Genomic DNA, 24,585 nt, shown 5'->3' on the forward strand with positions numbered 1-24,585 from the left:
TTTAATATAGGGGTGGGAAGGTTGAGTCACCTGAGGGTTTTTTCAAATGTCACAGGCCTCCTCCTGATGAGCAAACATACAACTTTCTCTGCCAACTCCCTGTCCCTGCCATAGTGTGACACTATTATTGTATATATTGTTGTATATTTTACCCATCAGGAGTTACAACAGAAAAATGGATTGAGCTTTGCAGGGTTGTGTTATAGTGGGGTTTCTATTTGAAAGAGCTTTTCTGACATGAGTGTAGTCCCTGTTTTTCATAGTGGTAGGTTTATTCATCCATTCAGTTACTAAAAAATGCCAGCCTTCTCTGTGGTAGGTGCTGGTGGTACATGTAAGTAGGTTTGCAAATGGACTCAGCCTTTCCATGTTTGATACTCATTAAGACTGTTTACTGCAGTGTAAGATATTACATTGATTTTAATATTTAGAGAATATGATGTGGTGAAATGCAAAATATTTACAGTAAGGAAGTGGTAAAAATTTCTATTAAAGTCTTTTTAAATTGGTCCATTTCTTTGAAATAGTTTAAAATTCTGTTGGCCCTAGCTACTCTGTTAAAATACTGCAGGAATGACTGTATGCTTAATGCAGTGTGTGGAGCTGGAGACTTTTTCCTTATAATGCAGGAAGCAGATTAAAAAGAAAGCTTTGCTTTTGCAATCTACAAGGGCGTAAATGTAAGCAAAATAATAATTTAGTTCACATTTAACCCAGCAGGAAGCTGAGTACAGATTGAGTAATTCTCCACAACATATCTACTGCTAAGTAAACTAATCTCGCGGTTTATTCTCCATTAAATTGCCAAGATGCTGTATTTCTGTTGGCTAGTTTGTATGTGTGCTTTGTTCTCTCTCTCTCTCCATTTTCCTTGCTTTTCTCTCACATTAAAACTTAATACTATAACTCTATTAAGATATTCTTATGTTTAAAAGAATAATTAGTAAGTATCACATTTTTGGCTTACAGTATACTGTTTCCTAAAAACAAAGGGAACCAGGATTTGATTAACTAATTTACAGAATACCATGAAACAAGTACCAGAATGTTTAAAGGTAGATGGTAATTGTGCAATTTTCTGGATAACAAAAGAAAATTATAAAGTAGACTAAGTACTGGCAGACCCGGCATTCTGAGATCTTAGAGAAGCTGGCATTCCAACATCTTGTGGTATTCAGTGCATAGGTACTTTTCTCATGATTGCTTCAAGCTTCAAAGCAAAACATGGATCCCAGGCTTCTTTAGGAAGTAGATATGAAAACTATATTTAATATAAAAATGACAAGTTCATGCATTATGCAGTGGAAGCAAAATTTCTTGACTATAATATACTTTTCAAAATAATCATGAAAGAGCATATGTGGTAAAGCAGAGGAATGTGGGTACATCTGGAAAGCATTTAAGGCATCTTGGAAGCATGATGCGAAATCACCAAAATTGTAAACACCTTCCATCTGTCCAGTTGCAGTGGTAACATTGACTAGTACAAGAGCAGACAAATCTCTCAGTGACCTTATGTGATAGTCATACAACCTGGGTGAAATCATCATAAAGATCTGAATGTTTTGCAATATGACCTCATGAATCAATACTATACAGAAAATCATGAGAGGAAAAGACAGGCCTGGGCAGTATCTTGAAATGTGAAAGGCAAAAGTGTGTTATATGTTATGCTGGATGGAAATAGTATCATAAACTATATAACCGTGCTTCTCTGCTTGCATTGTCATGAGGCTTCAGAGAGGAAGGGGTGCAGGGCCTCATCTTGAATTAACACAGCAGCAAACCTGGATTAACAAAGTTCATTTGTGAAACATTGAAGGACCATATGCTGATACTGCTCCCAGTCTCTTCCCCCACAGAAATGCATCAAACAGCAAATATTATTGAACACCTTTTTCACAAGGCACTTAGGTTGCTATTTGGAAATGCCAAGGCATAGGAGATATTGCCATCCCTTGGTATGACCTCCTGGAGCATGAAAAATGATTAAAGAAGTGGAAGAAGTTTTCGTTTTAAATTTTAATTGCTCAGTCATCTGCTTTTCTCTAGCTCTATTTTCACTGCTGCCTACTGTACTTAAAAGCTCCATGAGGGCAGGTACTATGCCTGTATCATTCACTGTTGCATTCTCAGTGCTTTTTTTAGTGCCTTTTTTTAGTAAGTATTTTGACACTCACTAAATATTTTTGAATGAGTGAATCTATTAGAAGCCCATTTCCCCCAATTTTAAATAAAAATGTTTAAAGAACCTTATTCATTGGTCTGTGATGCTCATTGAGCAGTACCTTAAAATGACTGAGCTGGGCAAGAGTCATTAATGCTTTTGGCATGTTTTGCAGACGTCACCTAATTTTCAGAGACTGTCAGCACACATCCAGAGCTGGTTAATGGCTGTTTGTTGAAGAGATTGCATAGAAGACACCATAGAATTTAACAATTTTAATTTGCCCAAGGGCAAAGAAAGAACATCCTTGAAAAGGACTTAAAGAAAGGGGAATGAAAACCTAAAAGTTTAGGTTTGCAGGAGCTGGGAAAGAGTCAACATATATTTAGTAAGCACCTACAATGTTCAAAAGCACTTTCATTTATTAAAATTTCAGATTGTCCCTATGCAGTTGAAAAATTGTTATTATGCTAGCTCATTGCAATGTAGATAATATAAAAAAATTTCTTTAAGATTATTTTCAAGACATCTATAAAACAGTATGATGATAATTTCAGTGAATAGAATAGAAACTCATTTCTTCTATTCCCTCAGAGATAGAAATAGGGCTTTTACTTAGAACTAATTGGAATATGATACTTGGATCTGCTATATAAAAATGTAACAGGCAATTTCAAGAATTGCGAATATTTGGTTATGTTTATCATTATACATTTCTTCAGTAACTATATTTAGTTTTAAGATATTTACAATATAGCACACTATTATGAATTATATATTCAGTATTCATTTATTTATAGTGCTAATATTTATTTATGAAAATCCACTAGTGGAAAAAAGATTCTGCTATGTTTTCTTGGAGGAAGTTCACATGTGTAAATTTGGTTGGCATCTGTCAACAAGCAGCAGAATATTTACAGTATTGTGAACCATAAAATTAAGTAGATTTTATACTGAAATTAACATTAGGGCTTTTTTTGTCTTAAGTAAAAATTGACCCATGAAGACTTACTTAAGACTAATGGTTTCTTAAAGTCATAAATTTATTTTTATTGAAAACTGTCATTTTTTTATTTAAAGCACTTCTTTGGAAATTCTTAAAATACTTCTATTTTCATGGTATTGTACCCTGTGTATGTCATTTAATAAAAGTAATTCAGAGAGATCTAAGACTTGTGCTTTTTTCTTTGGAAGACTAGTTACCTCTGTGATACCCTACCCGTATCTTTAAAAAAAAAGTAAGAGGTATTAAATCAGTGTTGTGTTTTGATATTGGATAATCTGTTTTATTTCTTTAGCTAGGCTTTGTTTTATATACCTGAAACTAGTTAAAGAGACTTTTTTTCTGCTGATGGAGTAAACTTATTACTGACTGCTGCCTATTGCCTCATTTATGTAAATACTCCTGAATAAGTGCTGTATTGAGTAGTAGAATGTTTAACGTGAGGTGAATTGTAAATATTACCATAAATGATAATGGCTTCATTTAATAATAACAATAATAATCGAACACTTGTTATATGCCAGGTAATGTTCTAAGTCCTTTTTATGTCTTTCCAAACCCTTCAGGTAGGTACTGTTATGATTCTCATTTTTCAGGTGAAGAAACTAAGGTGTAGAGAGGTTAATTTCCTGCAGCTGATAAATGGAAGAGTCAGAATTCAAACTCAAGCTATTACCCCTCAAAGATGACAAAGACAAATAATATTACATCTTAAAAACTTGGATTGTGGGACTTCCCTGGTGGTCCAGTGGTTAAGACTCTGCACTTCCAACGCAGGGGACACGGGTTCGATCCCTGGTCGAGGAACTAAGATCCCACGTGCCGCGTGGTGCAGCCAAGAAAAAAACTTGGACTGTGATTAAACAAGAAAGTAGAACATAAAAAACTCAATGTTTTCAGGAAAGCTAAGTTTCAGCTTTATGACGAGTCAAAACAATAATGCCTGTTTCCTGACATGCATGTGAGAATGCCTTCAGCCTCTTCCTTAGCGAGTGATTAGCTTTTGAAGCCTCTGTTATAGCAAGTATGAGTGGCCATTGGTAATTTTAAAAGCTATATCACCTGTATCTATAACAGAAACCATAATTTCAGTTTGCTTTAAGAAATTACAAGAAGTAAATTATTAAGTAAGGTAAGAAAGCTGGCAAAAGTCCAGAATCTGAAGTCCTCATAACTAAGTAAAACTGTGAACTCCAGTAAACAGCTTCTTCCAACCCCACATTTCATAAATAGGATTCCCTGCTATTTATAGAAGTGATGTGGATTTTTCCCTCTGTATGCATAAGGTATTAACTATGAGTCTCTATACCACTCATGCCAAGAACTTAATCAGTAGGGTTTTGTTTGTTTGTTTGTTTTCTGTAAACAAGCCTTTGGTTATGGTGTTGAGACGCTGCGTTAGTTTTCTAGGGCTGCTGTAACAAATTACGGAAAATTGGGTGGCTTAAAACAACAGACATTTATTCTTTCACAGTTCTGGAGGCCAGAAATTAGAATCAAGGTATCAGCAGGTGTAAGCAGCAGGTGTAAGTTAGAATCCAGGTGTAAGGCTCCCTGTGGAGACTTCAGAGGAGAATCCTTGCCTCTTACAGCTTCTGGTGTCTTCAGATAGTTCTTTGCTTGTGGTGCATCATTCCAATATCTGTCTCCATGGTCACATTGCCTCTTCCTTTTTTCTATGTGTCAAATCTTCTTCTGCTTCACTTTTATAGATATTTGTAATTGGATTTAGGGCTCACCCAAATAATCCAGGATAAGCTTCTCTTTTGAGAAGCTACTCTTCTCAAAATCCTTTTGCCATGTAAGGTGTTATTCTCAGTTTCCAGGGATTAGGGTGTATACATACATTTTGGGTTCACCATTCAGTCTACTACAGAAGCCAAAATATCAGAAACTTTGTTAGAAATTATGTGTTATGATGTTCATAATAGTATACTTCAAAATATATAAAGCCTCCAGCCAAGGAGTATGAAAGAATTGGAAGCACGCATTAAGGTAGATAGAAAGTTGTGATGGAAATCTTGTCCAGGTGTAACTGTGGTGCTTGCTGACAGTGCATACAAATTTGGAATGTATATTGATGGGTATCCATAGAACAGTCTCTTCAGAGGACTTGGTACCCCATAAATGCTGCTGCTTTATTTAACAAGACTTTCTCCCCATTATAACCAGGCTGTCTCTTAAATTAGTTGAAATCTATGGGCTATAAATATAAAAATATGATGCAACTTGGTTTTAATGCAGCAGGTATAAACTTAGGTGTAAATGCTATGCTTAAAAAATAAAATGTGGTTGACTTTTAGCAGTCTGTCTAAAAGGATTTGTGGCAGAGAGGGTAACTTTATTCTAGGCACTTAGCCCCTGTAAAAGCCAGGACTTTTTGGCCATATTTTTAGAGCAGCCTGAGAAGATGTGCCTTATTTGAACTCTCACTGCCTCAGCTGAGTGAATTAAGAAAGTGTTCCATGAACAGCTGGACAAGATCCGGTTTTCTTGGGAACCCCAAGGCTGCAGGAACAATTCTATTTTGCCATCAGTTTACACAGTGTCTTGCCAAGGTGTTGTGAAAAGCTATAACTTTTTTTATTCTTTTAAGCTAGGAATATTATTCTTCTTCTGTACTGGGTCTGGAAGGTGGCAATAAGCTCACTTTTTTCTTTTATTAATACCTTATGAGTTTGTGTCCTCGTAAGGCCCATTTCTTTGATCCTCGGTTCCACTTTTGGAACTAGAAAATGAATATTTAATTAGGCCAACACATCATGCTATTATATGAGCTTTAGTTAAGAATGTTTATAGGAACCTATAAAAAAGGATCCACTTTCAGGGATACTCAGAACCCTTCTGCAAATTTTAGGGGGTACCTGAAATCTTGTGTAATACTGGAATATAAGCTTTATGAGTTAGAGACCATTTTGGGGGGGGTCTGCAACTGTGTTCCTAGCACCTAGAATAAATTAGTAAATACATGAATGCACTCAAAGCACTTTCTCAGAAAGTCCATTCATACTATAGATGAAAAATGACAAGAAAATAAAGATTACCTTCAGGAGTCTTCATTGAAAGTTTGAGATCCACTATTAGCTTAGCGTGACAGTACAGTTGTTGATTAACTGAATCAATTCAAAATTAGTAATAAAATTTTGTGAGAAATACTTATTTTTATCTAATAAAGAAGGGAAATTTTGACTTTACAGCTTTTCTTCTGGGTAAATGACTATCTCACAGTCTGGGTATAATGTATTACCTGTCAGGGATGCATAATAAATTTATTTTTAAGAACTTTTTGGTAACTAGCAGTCCTGCTATAAACCACATAAAATACTTTAAATTTCTTAAGATTTGTTTAATAAAAAGATAAAATTTTGTGGTGATTTTTGTGTCTTTCATCTGCGCATGTAAATACTTAATGGCTGACAGGAAATTATTTGTAGAAATGAAAACTTTTATTTCTTTTAATTATACACTTTTTAAATAAGTGTATTTAGTACTCTTAAAATATAAGAAGAAATGATGTATAAGAAGAAATGGTGTTACCGATTTTTTCTTCTTTAAAATCTTCAAAATGAATTTGTTTCATTTTATCCTTGGTATAATTATTAAACCATTATTATTTAGCTTATCAGACTTATAGCACTTTGTACCTGTATAAATTTGTTATTGTTTTAAAATAGCATTTGAACTCTAAATATTATATTACTAATTAGAGAACATTTTATATTTTATATAGGAATACTTAAATATGAATGGAAAAATAAAACAATAAGTACAATCAAGAAAGGAACAGTTTCATTTTTTAATGGGGACTGTGGATTTAGCATTCTGGTTTTATAAATTTGGCCTGTGTTTATTCACATTAGGGCCATATTTTTAAGTAAATTAAACTGAGGAGGGGTGTCAGGTTTTCCTTTTCTTCCCTTAAGTTCCTTTTGTGTGCTTATATACTTGTGGGGAAGATATTCATATACATATTTATTCATTTAGTAAGTTATTATTGAGCATTGATAAAGTGGCAGGCACTAGGTTGGGCAGTTGGAGTGTATCACTTTAAGGAAAAAGAACTGACAATGTTTACTTCCGATGGTTAAAACTGAGTTTTAAGGCAAAGAGTAGAATTTTGGAGAACATATCTGCCATCATGAGCTTCACAGCTTCCTACTGCTTACTTTGATTTGTAGTGATAATGAATGTGATCGTATAATGAATTGTGTCAATATTTGGAAGACCAGTATAACTTGGTGGACTAGTGTTTTCTAAACGAAGAGTGAGTGATGTTACAAAATCATGCAGAGTGTAAAAGATTCATTCAGTGTGAAATACAGACCAGTGGACTTAACATAGCAGAGTACAGAAAGTTCATTGATAACTGTTTCAAATTCCACATTGCAGTTAACCTTTTAGAAAATGACTGTTTGTCAAATGCTGGTGTAGTATCAAAGAAAGACATCCATAACTATCTGAATACTCTGCCCTTTTCCAGTTACACATCTGTTTGAGCCAGATTTTTTTTTTTCTATATTTCAATCAAAACAACATACCGTAACAGGTTAAAGCAGGTATGAGACTGGCTGTCTTCTGTTAAGACAAAGATTAAAGAGACTTGCAAAGATGTAAAGCAGTTCTGCCCTTCACACTAACTTTTTTGTTTTAGAAAATAAAACTTTTCATAAAAATATTAATGTTGCATGTAATGAGTTTATTGTTACTATTAAAGGAAGTAATAACTTAAATTTTCTTTTCAGTTTCTAATACAGTAAACATTATAGATCTAATCTACATACACAAAAATTTGTTGGGTGTATTTAAATATTAAAAGTATTTAAGAGTGTAAAGAGTTCTGAGATAAGAATTTGGAGAATTGCTGATTCAGAGGAATGATTCCACACCTGAAATACATGTTTGGGGTGAGATTATGGAAGAGCTCACATTTTATACTAAGAAACTGACACTTTACAGTAAACAGTAAGGAGTCAGAATATTTTTGAGCACAAAATGATATAATGAAAGCAGTACATACAGACATTAGAATTATCTGGAGGTGATAGATGTATAAGATGGAAGGAGGGGGATGAGTAGAATGGGAGAGCAGTCACAGTGCATTAGCAGAAGGGCAGATGTAAGGTGTTAGGGCAGTTTGGGTTGGTTAAACGAGAGAGAGAGAGAGACTTGTGAAGGCAGTATTGACCTACCTACTGATAGGATAAGGAGAGGGAACAGTCAATTGTTAGGTTTGAGCTTCGATAACTGGTGTCAAGAGAAACGGATTTGTAGGGAAAGCTGAACTGCTTTCAAATTTTTGTAGTGCTGTGATTAAGCACTTGAGATTGAAAAGCCAGGTGGAAACATCCAGTAGAAAACTGAAAATTGAGACCAGGGAGCCTTCCAGCTCTGAGAGTATCATGGAACACCTCTGTTGCTTAAAATTTAAAAGAAGTATGAAGTAAGCAAATGGCGATCCAGTTGTTAAAAATTTATATTTTGGTGGCTAGGTGATAGCTTATATCAAAACCTGATAAAATATACATTTATTGACCATTATGTGCTTGGCACTACCATGTGTTCTTAGTTATTACATTTGTGTGTATGAGTGTGTGTATGGTTTTTAAGCTCTATTAACCCATGTTCTTTCATTTCCTTGACTTGTTTACAGCATTTGTACAGTTTTTTTCTCATGCATAACAATGAAATGTTGTTTAAACAAGTTACGACCAAGATTTAACAATGAAAACAGAATTTTTCCCTTTCTTTTAAAAAAATGACACAATTAGTTTTGGTACATGGAAGAGAAACATCTATTTCATGTCCCTCTTATGATAAGTGTTTTTTCATTGAAATTCCTTGATACTGTGTGTATGATTTATTTTCCAAGGCTTTTTAAAACGGCTGAAAATATGCTCTAACAACCATCTGATATGAAAAACTGAACAAAATGTGTACTCAGTTGAATGATTCTCTGAAGAAATAATGGTGCAAATGAATTATCAAAGTGTGAAATCATTAAAAACAAAACATGTTTGGGTTTTTATTGAATCTTAATTGCAGGCTTATGTATTTTCTTTTGTAAACTAAGTTAAAAGAAAATTGCCTATCTAAATTTTTGGAGGCCAGTGTTGTAGGACATATATTGTACCATAATTTATTTTTCACATAAAAGCTGCTGTTCCTTTTTTCCTCCAGCATTAACATGCATGCTTTCCTCATGTAGGAGAATATATAAAAAACTGGAGGCCAAGATATTTCCTTTTGAAGACAGATGGCTCATTCATAGGATATAAAGAGAAACCCCAAGATGTGGATTTACCTTATCCCCTCAACAACTTTTCAGTAGCAAGTAAGTTAATTATAACTGTTGATTCACCTTGTATTTATTTATTTGTATGGCCTTATGTGTCACATATCATGGGATATATGAAAAGCCTATGAAAAAGTTTAGGTTTGTATTTAATAGCAGAGAAATTTTCAGCTTGGATAGAATTTCAGTTCCTTAGCATAGGGATTATCGATAATACAAAATAGTTTAATATTTTTTATAGTTAGTACTTTGTGATAAAAACAATTCCTCAAATACATATCTCAAGTTTTTCTCTATAAAGTGTAAACAAAGACCTTTGAACTTGGTTGCTGGACTGAACTTGGTTGTAAGATGTTGCAGTACTTAGTGCATCTCTAATCAAAGTTTCCTATCATAATTTTAGCTCTTTTGATTGATTGTATGATAAGAAAGAAGTGATTTACATTAGACATTATTTTCTGGGGAGATTTTATGTTTGTAGTAAATTTTTCTTCCTTACAAATATCTAACAAAAATGTAATTTAAACTTATTTAGAAATTGTATATTTGCTTGAACATAGCACAAAATAAACTGAAAGATGATGATTATAATTGTTATGACCAGGCTTTCAGATTGTTCAAATTACTGATTAATCAATGAAAGGAGTTTTCTGTGTTGATTTAGGAGTAAAGCATTTTAAAAGTTATGTTAACTTAAAACAAACTTGCATAAGAGATAAAGTTTGTACCATTGGGATAAAATCTTTAACTAGACACCATTCTTAATTTTAATTTTGGTTGTATGTTGTTATCTATTAGCGACGTTTAGAAAAGATTTGAGGGAAAATTAAAGCAAAAAATAAATTAAAAATATAATAAATAGCAACATCAGAAAATGCAAGGTACTAAAAATCCTCGAATATTATAAAAGTCATTTTATCATTATATAAAGCCCCAGTCTTTTTTATGGATACTTTCTTTCAATTTTTTTAAACAATAAGGTAAAACAATAAAACAAAGAGTTTGTGAAATCTTACTTAAAAAAAAATTCTCTGTTTATATAAGTGGATTGTTCCATAGGGAATTTCATTTTTTAAAAAGTGAGAATACTGTTGTATTTGTGTATTAATTAAGAAAATAATTTTTCTCTCCACCAAATTTATGGCTTTCTTTCAGTAGAAAATTATTTTAGAAATCCTATTGTCAATTGAAATAATATCTTGTACTTTGTATTGACTTTAAGAATGCATTTTCTTGCTAAAGATCTTTTGTGCAAGCATTTGCTTTAAAGTGATGGAAATTGGCTTTTAAAACATAAGCAACATACATTATCATATCTGACCTAAAGCCAGTATGGTTTCTTAGTTTCTTCTATTTTACTAGCAAATGCTATTATTGGTTTGTCTGAAATAATTTATAAAGTACAGAACTCCTGTATCTGCTGATCAAAATGCAGCATTCTTTGACCTTATGAAATTTCACACCTCAACAAGTTTTAAAGACATACTGTATGTCACAGTCTGCCAACATCTGCTCTGACACTTCCACTGGCAGAGGCTGAAATAAATGCTGCACTCTTGAGGAGAAAACCTATTTAGTGACTGACAGTCAACTTATCCATGAAATCAATATTAGTCAACATCTGTAATTTTTGCTTGTATAATCAAGTAGTTGTGGATAGTTGACTCAAACTAATAAGTGAAGTTATAGACCGGCTCCTTAATTTTTGGAAGGATGTTAATGTGGATCTTACACTAAATAAACTATTTTAAATTGATTATTTTAACGCATGACTTATTGCAATTGTAAGTTTTATAAATAATAATTATCTGAGGAAATAATGTGTAGTGAAATGGGCCCTGGTTGAAGAAATAGTTCAAATTTAAGCTCCACCAAAAGCCATGAGTATGACCTTGGGCAGGTCATTCTCTGAGACGCTGTGGTCTTTAGTCCCTTCATCAGCATAGTGAGAACATCTGGATTCAATGAATTTGTAAGGTCCTTTTGTCTCTAACATTCTGTGATTCTGAGGGGAGTTTGAGCAGGCCCTTGAAGAGTGAGTAGGAATTAAGCAAATTAAAATAGAGGTGAAGGATATTCCAGGCAGAGAGTAGCAAAGAATGTTTTCATGAGATATTAAGAGAAGGAACAGTTGGAGCCAGAGAGGGTTACTCCACTAATAGTTTCCCTTTTGTCCTAGCCCACTTTAGTATATGAAAAAAGGTACTATTATATGAAAAAAGAAACTAGAAATACAAGGTATTTCAAAGCTACTTTGGGAAATGTTACATATACACATGTATTCTATTCATAGCTACAATGAGTCCCCTATTTTTCCTGATAATTAAAAATGGTACTTCAAAAATTAATCTTTGTGGGTGTTAATGAAATTTTACCAAAATAGGTTTTTTATCCATATGAAAAAAATAAAGTATGGGAACTAGAAGGGACTTGGAATTGATCTTTCCAAACTTCATGAAGTTTCAAATTCCTTTTCTTCTGATTTAAAATTTCCAAACAGATAAGTCTTTATACTAGTTGTTTCTACTTTCTAGTCCACTGCAGCCTAACTTGCTTTCTTATTCACTTGATTGAAACCACTTTTAGTAAGTTCTCCAGTGACCCCTTAATTGCTAAGACTAGTAGACATTTTTCAGTTCTTTTTTTCCTGAATTTATATCTGGGATATATTTTATACTTTTGATTATTACTTCCTTTTTGGGATGATCTCTTCCATTGTGTTCTAGGATGCTTTTCTTTCCTGGTTTTCTTCCTTTGCCTATTGCATGCATTTTGATATCTAACTGGATTCTGGCCAAGGACTGTTCTCACTATGTACCCTCTCCCTGGATGGTCACATTCACATTAAGGTTTCAGTTACTCCTAGTATGCAGCTTGCTCCCACACTTACGTATCTTCAGGGCAGGCCTCTTTTCTGAGCATTAAGGTACTATATTCAACTGACTGCTAGACATCTCTACCTAGATATTCTTTTGTAGTCAACATATCCTAAGCTGAACTGAAGATAATTTTGTCAGCTTTCCCCCCGAAAGTCTCACTACCTCAGTTCTGTCTTGAGCAGAAACCTGGATCTATTCCATGCCCTTTTTTTCCTTCAAATCTTCACCCCAGGGCTTCCCTGGTGGCGCAGTGGTTGAGAGTCTGCCTGCCGATGCAGGGGATACAGGTTGGTGCCCCAGTCCGGGAGGATCCCACATGCTGCGGAGCGGCTGGGCCCATGAGCCATCGCCTCGAGAGGCTACAACAGTGAGAGGCCCGCGTACTGCAAAAAAAAAATCTTCACCCCACTCCCAATTCATTTCTAGTCCTGCTGGTTTTGCTTATCATCTCTGCTATAAATTCTTAACTATAGATCTCTGCCTGGAGTTTCTACCACTCATATTCTTCCTTCACATGACTGTCAAAGTGATCTTTCTAAAATTAAATCCTAACTATGCTGCTACCCTGTGAAAGCCCTGCCCTGGATCTTCATTGCCTACTGGATAAAGTCCAGATTCCTTCTATATCACACAAAGATCTCCTCAATCTGGCCTCTGCTTTCAACTCTTGCCTCATCTCTCCTTTGCTGTCCAATTATACTTTGGCAGTACTGAACTGCTTATAATTCCCTATATAAACTATGCTGCTTTCCTACTCTGAGCCTTTGTTTTTGCTGTTCCCTCTGATTGGAATGTCCTTCTGTCCTCTATTTGCCGGAATAATTTTTTTTTCATCCTTTAAGACAATTCAGATTTAAATCCCTATCCTCATTCCTTGCTAAATTATTCCTCTCTGCTCTTTACAACGCTGTTATCTTTTGTTGTTATCACGTTGTTTCTTGGTTGTCTTGTTCATGTGTATGTCTCGTCCACTAATCTGTGAGTTATTTTAGGGGAAAAAGCCTAGTGTTATATCTCCTAGTGCCTATGTACTGGGGTTTAATAACTGTTTTTGAATGAATGTCTGAAAATATCTAGTCCAGATTTCTCCTTTTTTAGATGAGAAAAAAGAAGCCTTTGAAAATTCAGTGATCTTTTTAAGGTTGCTTTACTAGGTAGTGGTAGTTAAGTATCAAGATTAAAACTCAAATCTCTCTTCCATCATTTAGCTGTTATCTCCCGCTCTGTGCTAGCCCCCCGTCCCCCCCCCCCACCAGTTCCCCGCCTCCATTCTGTGACATTTTCCTTATCTAGAGCTTTGAGATCTGATTCTGGGTCAGATTCCAACTCTTAAATTCTAAATATCCTTTGGCATGCGGTTTGTGAACCCTCCAACACCTATAAAATGCGGATAACAGTATTTGACCTTTATCCTTTTTTGGGTGGAACAAATGTGAACTATATGTGTAGTTGCCTTCTAAATATACTATAGAAATGGAAGTAAAATAATATTTTTTTCAAGAAAATTATATCTCTAATCAGAATTATGGTTAGCTAAGTTACTAATTATATATTGAGGTTTATCTTGGCATAGGAAACATTACACTTTGACTGAAAAATAATATAGGATACATACAAGCATTGTTGCAAAGCTATTTTCAAAGGTACATTGAGCACAATAGCTTGTCTACCCAGTTAGTAGACATGGTCTGACATTTTGACAGTTATTAGCCCAACTCAGAAGTGGGAACAATTGCCCAATGGAGAACTTGAACATTTGCCCAGGTCTTGAGGCTCATCCTACTTTTGATCTAATCCTTCCTCCTCACAGTGCTGGGAAGGGAGAAGTGCGAACCTGTGTCCCCAGGAGCACCTACTAGAATTCTCCCTTATTCCATGTTGCAGAAACTGGCCCACTCTGACAATATCCCTTTCCTCTCTGAAACCTTTCTTCTATCTTCTTCTATCTTTTTTTTTTTTTTTTTTTTTCTCTTTTTGCGGTATGTGGGCCTCTCACTGTTGTGGCCTCTCCCGTTGCGGAGCACAGGCTCCGGATGCGCAGGCCCAGCGGCCATGGCTCACGGGCCCAGCCGCTCCGCGGCATATGGGATCCTCCCAGACCGGGGCACGAACCCGTATCCCCTGCATCGGCAGGCGGACTCTTAACCACTGCGCCACCAGGGAGGCCCTCTTCTATCTTTTTTAAAAAAGAAATTGGTCAGTCTGCACTTCGTAGTCCAGTTTTAAAAGTGAAATGACATGTTTACTCACTAATCTGTTTTTCTTCTTCTCTTTGAAAGAAAGTAAGGGAATTATGGGACTTTAACCTACCAAAAACCATTTTTACCTCTGAATAAATATTAGACTCAGAGATTTTAAATGTGTAGAAAAATCAATGATTCCTACTAATGCTTTCATTGTGGTTGTTCACGGGGATAGAGAAATAGCCTATGACTTGATTCTTAGTCTTACACAACACGTAATAGAAAAGTCTGCAATCTAGAAAAGCAATCCTGTAAATCTAAAATAACCCTATGCTATATAAATGTATACAAGGATTATGAGAGATCAGAATAGCTTACTTTTAAAGGGCTTATTGATTATTAGAACCATACTAGGTTCTAAAAGGAGTATAAAACACAATTTTTGTTTGTAGGAATTTATCATTGACTCTGGAACACATTTGAATAGAGCATATAGCAATGGGAGGAAAAATGAGATGAATTTTATGGAAAATAAATGCTGTAGAAGTTGAGAGAGTAGGTAAAGGTAAGGTAAGATGACTAGATAAGAATTTATGCATGAGATAAGGTTAACATGAGCCCAGAAGGACAGGTGATATTTAGGTTTTTGGAAGAAGGAAGGCTTTCTCAGTGAGGTTAACAACATAAGCAAATATGAAGTCTGGAATTAAGGAGTAGCCTGTTTGTGAATAGTATAGGCAATATGCTAGATGGATAGAGAGTTTTTCTTGGAGGAAAAAAACGTTACAATTAGATAAATTGTAATCAGGTTGTGAAAGCTCTTGAATACCAGTTTGATGTTTTTAATGGAAACCCATTGAAAATCATTGGTGGCCTTTGAGCAAACCATTGGTGGCTTTTGAGCATTAGATATCCAATCACTGTTTGATTAAAAAAGAACCTATATGGTTATAGTGTACAGTAGAAGGCATTCATCCATAGATGAGTAGTTTACTTTCTCTTTCTACCATGAGTCAATCAGTCAGCTAGAGATTGTCTTATTTTCCAGTCTTACTGTTATCATCCTAGTTCAGTTCTTCATCAGTTCCCCCCCTGGATTATTTTGATAGTCTCTTAATAGATCTCTTGCCTTCAAGTATTCTCCTCTCTGGAGTATTTGGAAGCAATGCATAAGATAGATTCATCTTCAAAAAAAAATCTTCCCTTGCAAATATCATCTTGCTCAGAAGAATCTTAAATTTTCTCCATTTTCACAAGAGGAAGATGAATTTTTTTCATATTTATGTTTATACTGTATATATTCAAGTATTCCTTTTTTCTTCTATTACTCCTCAATGTTCCATACATTTTTGGGACCTAAATTGCTAGATTTTATTAGGTTCAATTGCATGTGGAATTCTAACCCTGCTTTTGTTTTGAGTGATTTTTAGACTATTTTATGTACTTGGTCATTTGAAGATTTGGTGCTTTTTTCCCTCTAATTGGGTTCAGATTTTTAGGAAAACAGACAGTTATATCTGGTACTAGGTGCATCTATCTCACTGTAAGGAATGCCTTACTTAAAAATTAAGTGAATTACTATAAATTTAATCAAGATTTCTTCCTATCCTCCATTTTTATGGGTGGTACTATATTCATATATTTGCAAAATTTAACCCGTAAACCAAGTTTAGAATTGGGAGTGGAGAGAACCTTTTTTAAAAATCACTTTGAAAGGAATAGTTTTTAGAAAATTTTAAACAGTATAATGCCATATTTAGTCACACATTTCCTTCCTCTCATTCAAGTCACACTTCAATCTGATAAGAAAAAAAATTTTCACAGAATTTCTACTCCTTCCTCCTTTTTTCTACATTGTACAATGAATGTGCACAAAAGAAAATGTGTAATCCCATTTTAATGGATTTAGAGTTTCAAATCCAGCTCCTCCAACATGTAAGAACAACCCTCTGTATCTCTGAAAGATTTCATCAGTTACATGTCCTTTATAAACATAAATTTATGTGTGTATCATTTGAGTTTCCTATTAGATAATCTCATGATTTTAATACTTCCTTTATTATAGTACTGCAGGTGACCTGCTAAGATTTTGGTTAGAGCCTGTATTTCCCCTAATACAGGAAAAGATGATCTCTCACCCCTCTTTTCTGATTTACTCTAGAGCTAATCTATTTAGTTGTAGTCTTTACCTTCTCAGCCCCATTCATCAGCATATAACTTACTATGGGATCTTATGTAGAATCAAGGGAAATGATAAACTTCCATAGTACAATCACTGTGTATACTCATTTAAAACATTTCCTATAACATTTATTATAAGATCTGGTATATTGGAAGGTCACTTGACTTGGAGTCAGTAGACCTAAGTTTGAGTCTTGGTTCTGCTACTTTACTAGCTATGTGACCTTGGGCAAATGGCATAACTTTTCTGATCTTCGTTTTTCTCATCTTTAAATGTGAGGTTATCTACTTCTCAGGATTATGGTGAGGGTTAAATGAGATGATATAAGTGAAAACACTTTGTAAATTATAAATGCTATACAAATAAAAGTAATAACATAAGATAGAATATGCTCAGTAATATTTTCTTAATTGAGTTAAATGGCAGCCATTTTCCCCTCTCCAGCTAAGTTACATTGGAGTAGGGTGGAAACTACTCTATTGGGTTTTCTTTAAAGACCATTACAAGTTTTAAGTAGAACCTGTCTATAACGAGGTTGAAGTTGAGACCAGCAGCTCTTGTTTGGTTTGGGGAAAATTTTCAGTTTTATTTAATGCCGAAGACTATTGTCTGTAGAGGCTAGTCTTTCTTATAACTAAACAACATGAGTTAGACCCCTAAACCACGCCCATGGCCTTTCTGGAAAACGAAGAAGACATCACTGCAGCTGAAAGGGCAGCATCATTTGGATTGACCTCAGAGGAACTGGGTGCAGACCAAATTCTTTAATTAGAAGTTTTAGTCAGAAGTTTTTTGTTTTTTAATAAAAGTAATAAATCCTCAGATATCTTTCTGACTGTTCTAAGAGGATCCTTTGGTTACCGTCCACTGTGGAAAAATTTTAAATTAATTTCGTTCTCCCATTAGATAATTGCATTTTTGTAAGACAGAGTTTGCAATGGGGATTGTTTTTAGGGGAAAGCAGGCAAGGAGTGATCAATGTTAATAGCTTACGTTAATGTGAGGACATAGAAGAGATCCCAGCAGAACCAACCTTCCTTCCTCCCTTCCTTCATCCCTTTCTTTTTCCCTTCCTCCCTTTCTCCTCTTCTTCCTTCTCTCTCTGCCTTGCTTCCTCCCTCCTTCCCTCTCTCATTCAACTTCCCCTAAGGTCAGCAATCAACTCTCACTTATCCAAAGATACTTATGTAAAGAACACCATACATGTAATAATTTTCACTGAATTCTTCTTAAATACTTTTAAATTAAATTGTTTTTAAATATTTTTACCTTTCTTTACTTCCTTTTCTCATTATCCTAAGTAACAACTTCACACGCTTTGTTCTGTTTTGAAATTTCTTACCTTATGTGCATATGATTTAAAGTAACACAATTTGGAAACATAGGAGTTATCACAATTAATAATTAAACATATTTTTAGGAAATCTAAGTTCAAATGAATATTTAGAAAGTTTTTATTGAGGGTTTATTGTGTTCTCAACATTGTACCAGGTACTGAGGGAAAAAAGAAGGAAATAAGGAAGGAAACCAACCTTTCTTTGAGCGTTACTATGTGCCAGGCCCTTTCACATATGTTATCTCATTTAATCTTCACAACAACATTCTGAGGTAAGTATTATGTTCTCCATTTTAAAGAGACTGAGAGAGATTATGTGACTTGCTTTAGGTCACTTATCTGGCAAATGGCAGAGCCAGAATTTCAACCTGTGTCTAACAGAATGCTAACCTTAAAGCCTGCGTTCATTTTCATTAATCCACAGACATGTGATATAGCTCTTGGATTTGAAGAATTTATAAGCTAGTACCAAAAATATGCCACAAACCCTTGGAGTTAGTATTTTGTGATTGGTATTTTGATGGTTCAGTTCTGAAGTAAATTTATAATTAATATATTCAGTAAGAGTTTAGGAAAGGGAGGTATCATTAAGGACTAGATCATCAAGAAAAGCCTCATTGAAAATTGAGATTGTTTGGAGAAATAGTAAGATTTCAAAAAATGGCATTATTCCAGGTAACAGGAATAGCAATAATTTGAAAACATTATTTCTAAGAAACTTCGGCTGAATTTCTTATTGTTAATTTAAATGGGTATGAAATCCTCAGATATGAATGAAATCTCCAGATGGTATGTTATTTCTTTATCCCTGTATAGAGTGAAAAATATCAAAGGAGAAAGAAGGATAAATGATAGGAATAAATATGGCACTTGAAATATTTAGCAGAATGCCATAATCATACCAGATACTTTGTTTTCTTAGTGTCAGAGTTAGGCATTTGGTCCCCTATTTGCTTACTTGTCGTTTTACATGCAGTTTCTGTAGTAACATTGCTATTCATCTTCTCTTCTAGTAGAATATAAAATAATTTTACTGATGCAAATAAATATTCTATTTTAAAATATCATCTTAAAGTCAATCATTTTTTTTTTAGCTAAAAATATTTTGAACTGTAGCTTGTAGCTTGGAAAGGGGCGCATCATCTATCTGTTTATTTTTTCAAAATCCAACTTATTTTGTGTAAGAGAGCTGAGGTGGTGTGAATGCGGAGTGATTACTGGGTGTGGGGTGGGAGGATCACCACCTGCAGCCTGTGTGTAATAAGCAGCTGTGGTGGATTTTCGTATAATTTTTTAATATTAAATTAATTATTAATAGGTCAATATACTTCAGTTTTTCAAATAAAATTTTACTGAGCGTATAACACTCAGCTAGCCTTTGGTGCTAAGGATCCTTGTACTGCTGTTTTATCTTATTACTGATCCTAGAATTTTCCTCTATGATACCCTTCCATATCTAAAGAGTAAAAATAATTCTTTTTACACACATTTCTGAGTATACTCATTTATCACCTGATTACTTCTATAGATTATTTTTGGTTAAGTTAAATGTAAATAAAACCTAGCTGCCTTATTTGTTTAATATTTGTTTTTTAACTTAAATTTTTTTTTCTAAAAAGTAGAGCTTTATGTGTAATTACTTTTTAAAATTGTAAATTAGGGAATTCCCTGGTGGTCCAGTGCTTAGGACTCTGCCCTGTTACTGCTCTGGTCAAGGAACTAAGATCCTGCACGCTGCATGTTGCAGCCAAAAAAAATCCCAAAATTGTAAATTAAAAAATGATTATATGCCCATTATATTTGCTGCTTTAATCCCATCTTACTTATAATTAATACATATGACATTAACAGAGACTTAAGGAAGTAAAGGAAGAGAACTAACATGTTTTAAACGCCTACTATGTATGAGGTGCCTTATTTACAGGAACATGACAAGAAAAACATGAAATGAATATTACCTTAAAAAAACCAAACTATGTAGTGAAACTGAGACCTAGAGAGATTAAGAAACTTTCCTAGAGTCTCAAAGCAAGTACATGGGACAATTAACTATGATTTAGATTCTGGACTAACATCTGGCTTGAATGCATTTAATCATAAATGGGGTTCAGAGATGACGACACTGTTCAAGTAATGTATATTCAGTACCACAAAAACTTCGTTATATGTCAAGTATTACTAACAGTAGGTTAATAGCAGACTCTCATTGTTCTCAAGAGGTATATTTTATTTAACTGTGAAATTTATTTATACTACAGCAGAGGGACAAGCATGGAGGTGGTAGCCAGGTGGCTGATTATTTGATAGAAATTTATTATGTAATATTGGGCCAGTCACTTCACCACCCTGGTGTTTTATCATCTGTGATGAGAAGGAGTTGGAATGAAGGATCTCTGAAGTCTTCTCTTCTAGAAGTCAATGATTTGCCTATCAGCAGCAGATAATAATTTCTTGGAACATTCAGTCTATTGAGAAGTAATAATAATAATAACCACTTGTTGAGCACCTGTGTGCTATGCACTTTATATGTATATTACTAGTCCTGCTGACATTTTTTTCAGGATACATAATATCTCTATTTTATAGCTAGGGAAACTGGGCTCATAGAATTTGCCAGTGGTCATGCATCTAATAAACTTTGGAACTGAAAGCTAAACCCACAGCTTTCAGGTGTTGAGGCCAGTGCTTTTTTCACACCACTGCTTAACTAAAACATCTCTGGCTGCTGTAGGGTCTTCAGGTAAGAGGTTTTCTAGCATAGGCAGTTCAGAAGGTGTGGGCTTTCCATGCCCCTAGACTAGATTATATGTTAGCATCATAGATCAAATCTTGTCATTCTCAACTAGTATATGAAAATATATTTCAGAGCTTTTGGATATTTCCATTTAAGGAAACTGTAGCTTAATGCAGAGAATTTAGTAGGTGAAGATTTCAGCCTTCTTCTTCCAATTATATCAAAGAAGTCATAGGAGAAACTAATTTTTAGAGACAGAATCATCTGGATATTAGAACTAATTATATTATCATTGCATTTTTAACAAACTAGATTTGAGGGACACGTTTTTTATCCTGCTGCAGTTATATACTAAATCGCTGCCTTTCTGTTTTTTCCCCTATATCTATATGCTATTTTAAAGCATTTGTTATATTTTGAATAAAGTTAAATGAGGCTCAAGGCCGCAGTCAGGGGAAGGACCTTTAAGCCTTGGAATTTAGGAAGGATAGAGAGGCATTCTTTGGGGTTGGAAATAATACATAATCAAGCAGATGCTAATGAAAAAATGAAATGCAGAGCATGAAAAAAGAGGCAAGGGTGCCTGTTTGAAAGTTTTATGGAGGAGAGTACATTGCCCCTTTATTACAATAATGTTTCTGCACTATAATAAGGTCTTTCATTGCAAGTTCAGCTTTTTTCATTCATTTGTTTTGTGCTCTGCTTCCTGTTACTAATTGTCAGCACAATGGTCTTCCAACTATGAAGTCTCAGTGTCCTTTTGGACCAATTTGTCATTGTCTTTCTCCCTCACCCCCCAACCCGTGCACTATTACTATGGTTGCATTTTTAGACATTTTTAATGTTTTAAAATGGCAGTGCTTTTGAAACATGCCAGAATAGTTCATGCTAATTGAATCATCCAACCAGCAACAGTTATTGCTTCCAAAAGCACACTGATAAAGTTTCTGTCTCTATAGGATATTCTTATAAAGTAATTAAAATATGTAATTCTTTATTGTATTATTCCATTTGCATTGTTTCCTTTGAGCTTTACAATCGTCCTATGGAAATAGGACATTTTGTTAAAATATTTTTGTTAAACGGTATTATTTACAGATCTACTGTTACCTCCTAAATTCTTTGGGATTTCTGTGCCTTTAGGAACTTACATTTCCACTGTTTTTCTGCTAATGGCTCTCTATTCTTATAGCTAGATTATTTTACATGACTAAGGAACCAACAAGGTTGGCTTAGATTGACAAACCTGAAAAAGTTCCGATTCCAATAACTCTAGTTACATGTTAATTTATGTTAGGTTTTTAACATTTTGGTCAATAAATATTTCAAATGTGCTCTCAGCTTTGTATCAATAATCTAATATTGACAGAAAGACATTTTTCCAATGTAACTTTGGCCAATTTTCTTTGGTGGAAAACTGTTTCAGTACTCTGCATGTCACCTGTTTCTATCACTTTAGTATTGCAGACACTTGAAAGTGAAGCATATAAATAAAACTTGTTATAAATAAATAAAACTTTCCTTCTCTCTTATAAGCAGCTAACATTCCTAAAACAATATGTGACATACTAAGAAGATCCAAGAATTTAGAGCTAGAAAGCCTGAATCAGAGACTCAGCTTTACAACCTTAATGACTTGATGATTTTGAACAAGTGACTTAAAAATCAGACAGCTTTCATTTTCTTTTTTCTATTTGTGAAATGGAAATGATGAAAATACTTTAGAACTTTATTGGGAGAGTGAAGTGAGAAATAATGCATGTAATATCTTAATGTTGTGGGTAAGCTGCTAATAATATGCTAAAATAAAGACTTAGTAGCTAATTATTGAAAAAGAATGAATTTTGGAGAAATATATAATGGAAAGCATAGTTTCCCTGTTGACCTAAGTTGGCAAAGATGAGATTTTTTTTCTATTCTGCTAGAGATGAATGAGCTGATTATCCCAATGTATGCTGTTCATTTGGCTTGCAGTGTATCAAACTAAATTATAAATTAAGTATTTTTGTACTGTTACAAAGACGCAGAGACCTGTTTGTGGCTGTGGTTGAAACTTTTTAAATGAGTTTGAGTAAGACTAATCAGGCTAATAGTATGTAGGACAACTTGGACAGGGAGAGAAGGCTGGAGAAAGGGAGACTATCTGGGAGGCCATTTTAGGGATCCAGATTTTGGTAATAAATTCTCCAGTTGGACGTTAGCAGTGAAAAGAAGGGATGGTTTGTTACAAAAGAACTGTTACAGTGAACGTTGCAGGCTGGGTTGAAGGAGAATCCAAGATGACTGAGGATGTGTTTCTTGGATGATTAGGAAGATGATACAGAAATAAAATGAATGGAAACATTGTGTTGGTGTTGTAATTTTCAGTTTGGAAGATGAAAAGAAACAACCTTTTAGATATATTGAGAATGAGGAAATAATAGGTCCTCAAAAGAGAGATGCCAGTTTTGGCCTATGGAAATGGAGCTCGATGGAAAGGCTGGCACTAGAGGGGCAGGTTTAAGAGTCATCAAACGTCAGGTGATAATTGCGGCAGAGCCATGAGAGAGACTCTTCAGAATGACATCCAAAGTCCTTACCAGGTCATTGAAGGTCCTTTTGATCTCATCTCCTACCACACCCAGAACTTACTTTACTCCAGTCACACTGGACTTGCCATTTCTCAGACATGTCTGTGGGCTCTCTCCAACTGTGGGTCTTTGCTCTTACTGTTCCTTTGACCCAGATCACTCTTCCCACAGATGTCTGCATTGGTTGCCCATTTCATTAAGGAATACCCTTTCTAACTAGTCTTTCTAAAATAGCACCACCTTCCCTGTCATTTTAACTTGTTGCCCTACATAATTTTTCTTCATAGTACTTATTATCATCTATTATGTTATAAATTAATTGTTTTACTTGTTTATTGCTTGACCACTTATCTCCTCAGTAAAATATAAGCTTTATGAAAAATAGGGACTTTGTTTTCTTCACTGCTGTATTTCCAGTGCCTGGCTTGTTGTCAGGCATGCTGTGAGCACACAATAAATATTTGTTTAATGAATGTCTAAATTTACTAAGGATAAAATTATCATAAAAGAAAAGCATAACAAAGTTCTCAGCATAAGGGAGCAGCTCAGTTCTAAGGAAGAATCCTTAAGAAAGAAGATTAATGAATGGTCAGAGAGTTGCAGGTAAAATCAGGCAAGTCTCTGTCATGGGGACCTGGGAGAGTGACTCACAGGTAGGGAGTCAGGAGCATCAGATGCAGCAAAAAAATGAAAATGAGAAAAAGGAAAATGTATTTGATGAGAAGATTTCAGGAGACTGGTAGAAACCACAACTTAGCTAAATGGTTAAGGAATATGTAACAAAGGCCACTCTTGTAAATAATGTCTTTTAAAGGGAAGGAAAGCAGCATTCAATACATGTGCATCTTGCTCTATGTGTATATTTATTGTTTGTTCACCCTGGTATGCATTGATAAGCAACTGTGAAGATGAGTAGAAATTGTCACATTGATACATGGAAGCTTGAGGTATTTAAGTTGTAAATTAAAGTTGATACAAATAAATTGATTATTCTAGTAGTGATACCTTTAAACTTCAGTGCCCAATGAAATATTCTGAAGTTTATTAACTTGTGTTCAATGAGTTTAATTCACTAGAAGGGTCTTTATTTTAGGTATTCAAATATACACTTCATTTTCAAAAAATAATTTTCTTGGACATTTTTGGTACATACTTTGAGGAAAGAATCTAATAGTATTTTGGAAGGAGTTTCTGTTTTTGACTTCTTATCATAAAATTTTTCAGACATACAGGTAAGTA

General features: G+C 34.4%; 1 protein-coding gene across 4 annotated transcripts in view; it reads left to right on the top strand.

Annotated features, from left to right (window-relative positions):
• The window catches only part of AKT3 (AKT serine/threonine kinase 3), a 406,674-nt gene that overhangs the window by 146,552 nt on the left and 235,537 nt on the right, over positions 1–24,585 (top strand). For 3 of the 4 annotated variants that reach the window (XM_060090902.1, XM_060090903.1, XM_060090905.1), the window contains one exon: positions 9,376–9,501. In XM_060090902.1, the coding sequence (XP_059946885.1) occupies positions 9,376–9,501 (126 nt within the window). Of the gene's footprint in view, positions 1–9,375; positions 9,502–18,197; positions 18,315–24,585 lie in introns of those variants that run through there. The other variant, XM_060090904.1, reaches the window with a different exon arrangement.

Source organism: Mesoplodon densirostris, chromosome 2 (assembly GCF_025265405.1).
Source record: "Mesoplodon densirostris isolate mMesDen1 chromosome 2, mMesDen1 primary haplotype, whole genome shotgun sequence".
Lineage (NCBI taxonomy): Eukaryota > Metazoa > Chordata > Mammalia > Artiodactyla > Ziphiidae > Mesoplodon > Mesoplodon densirostris.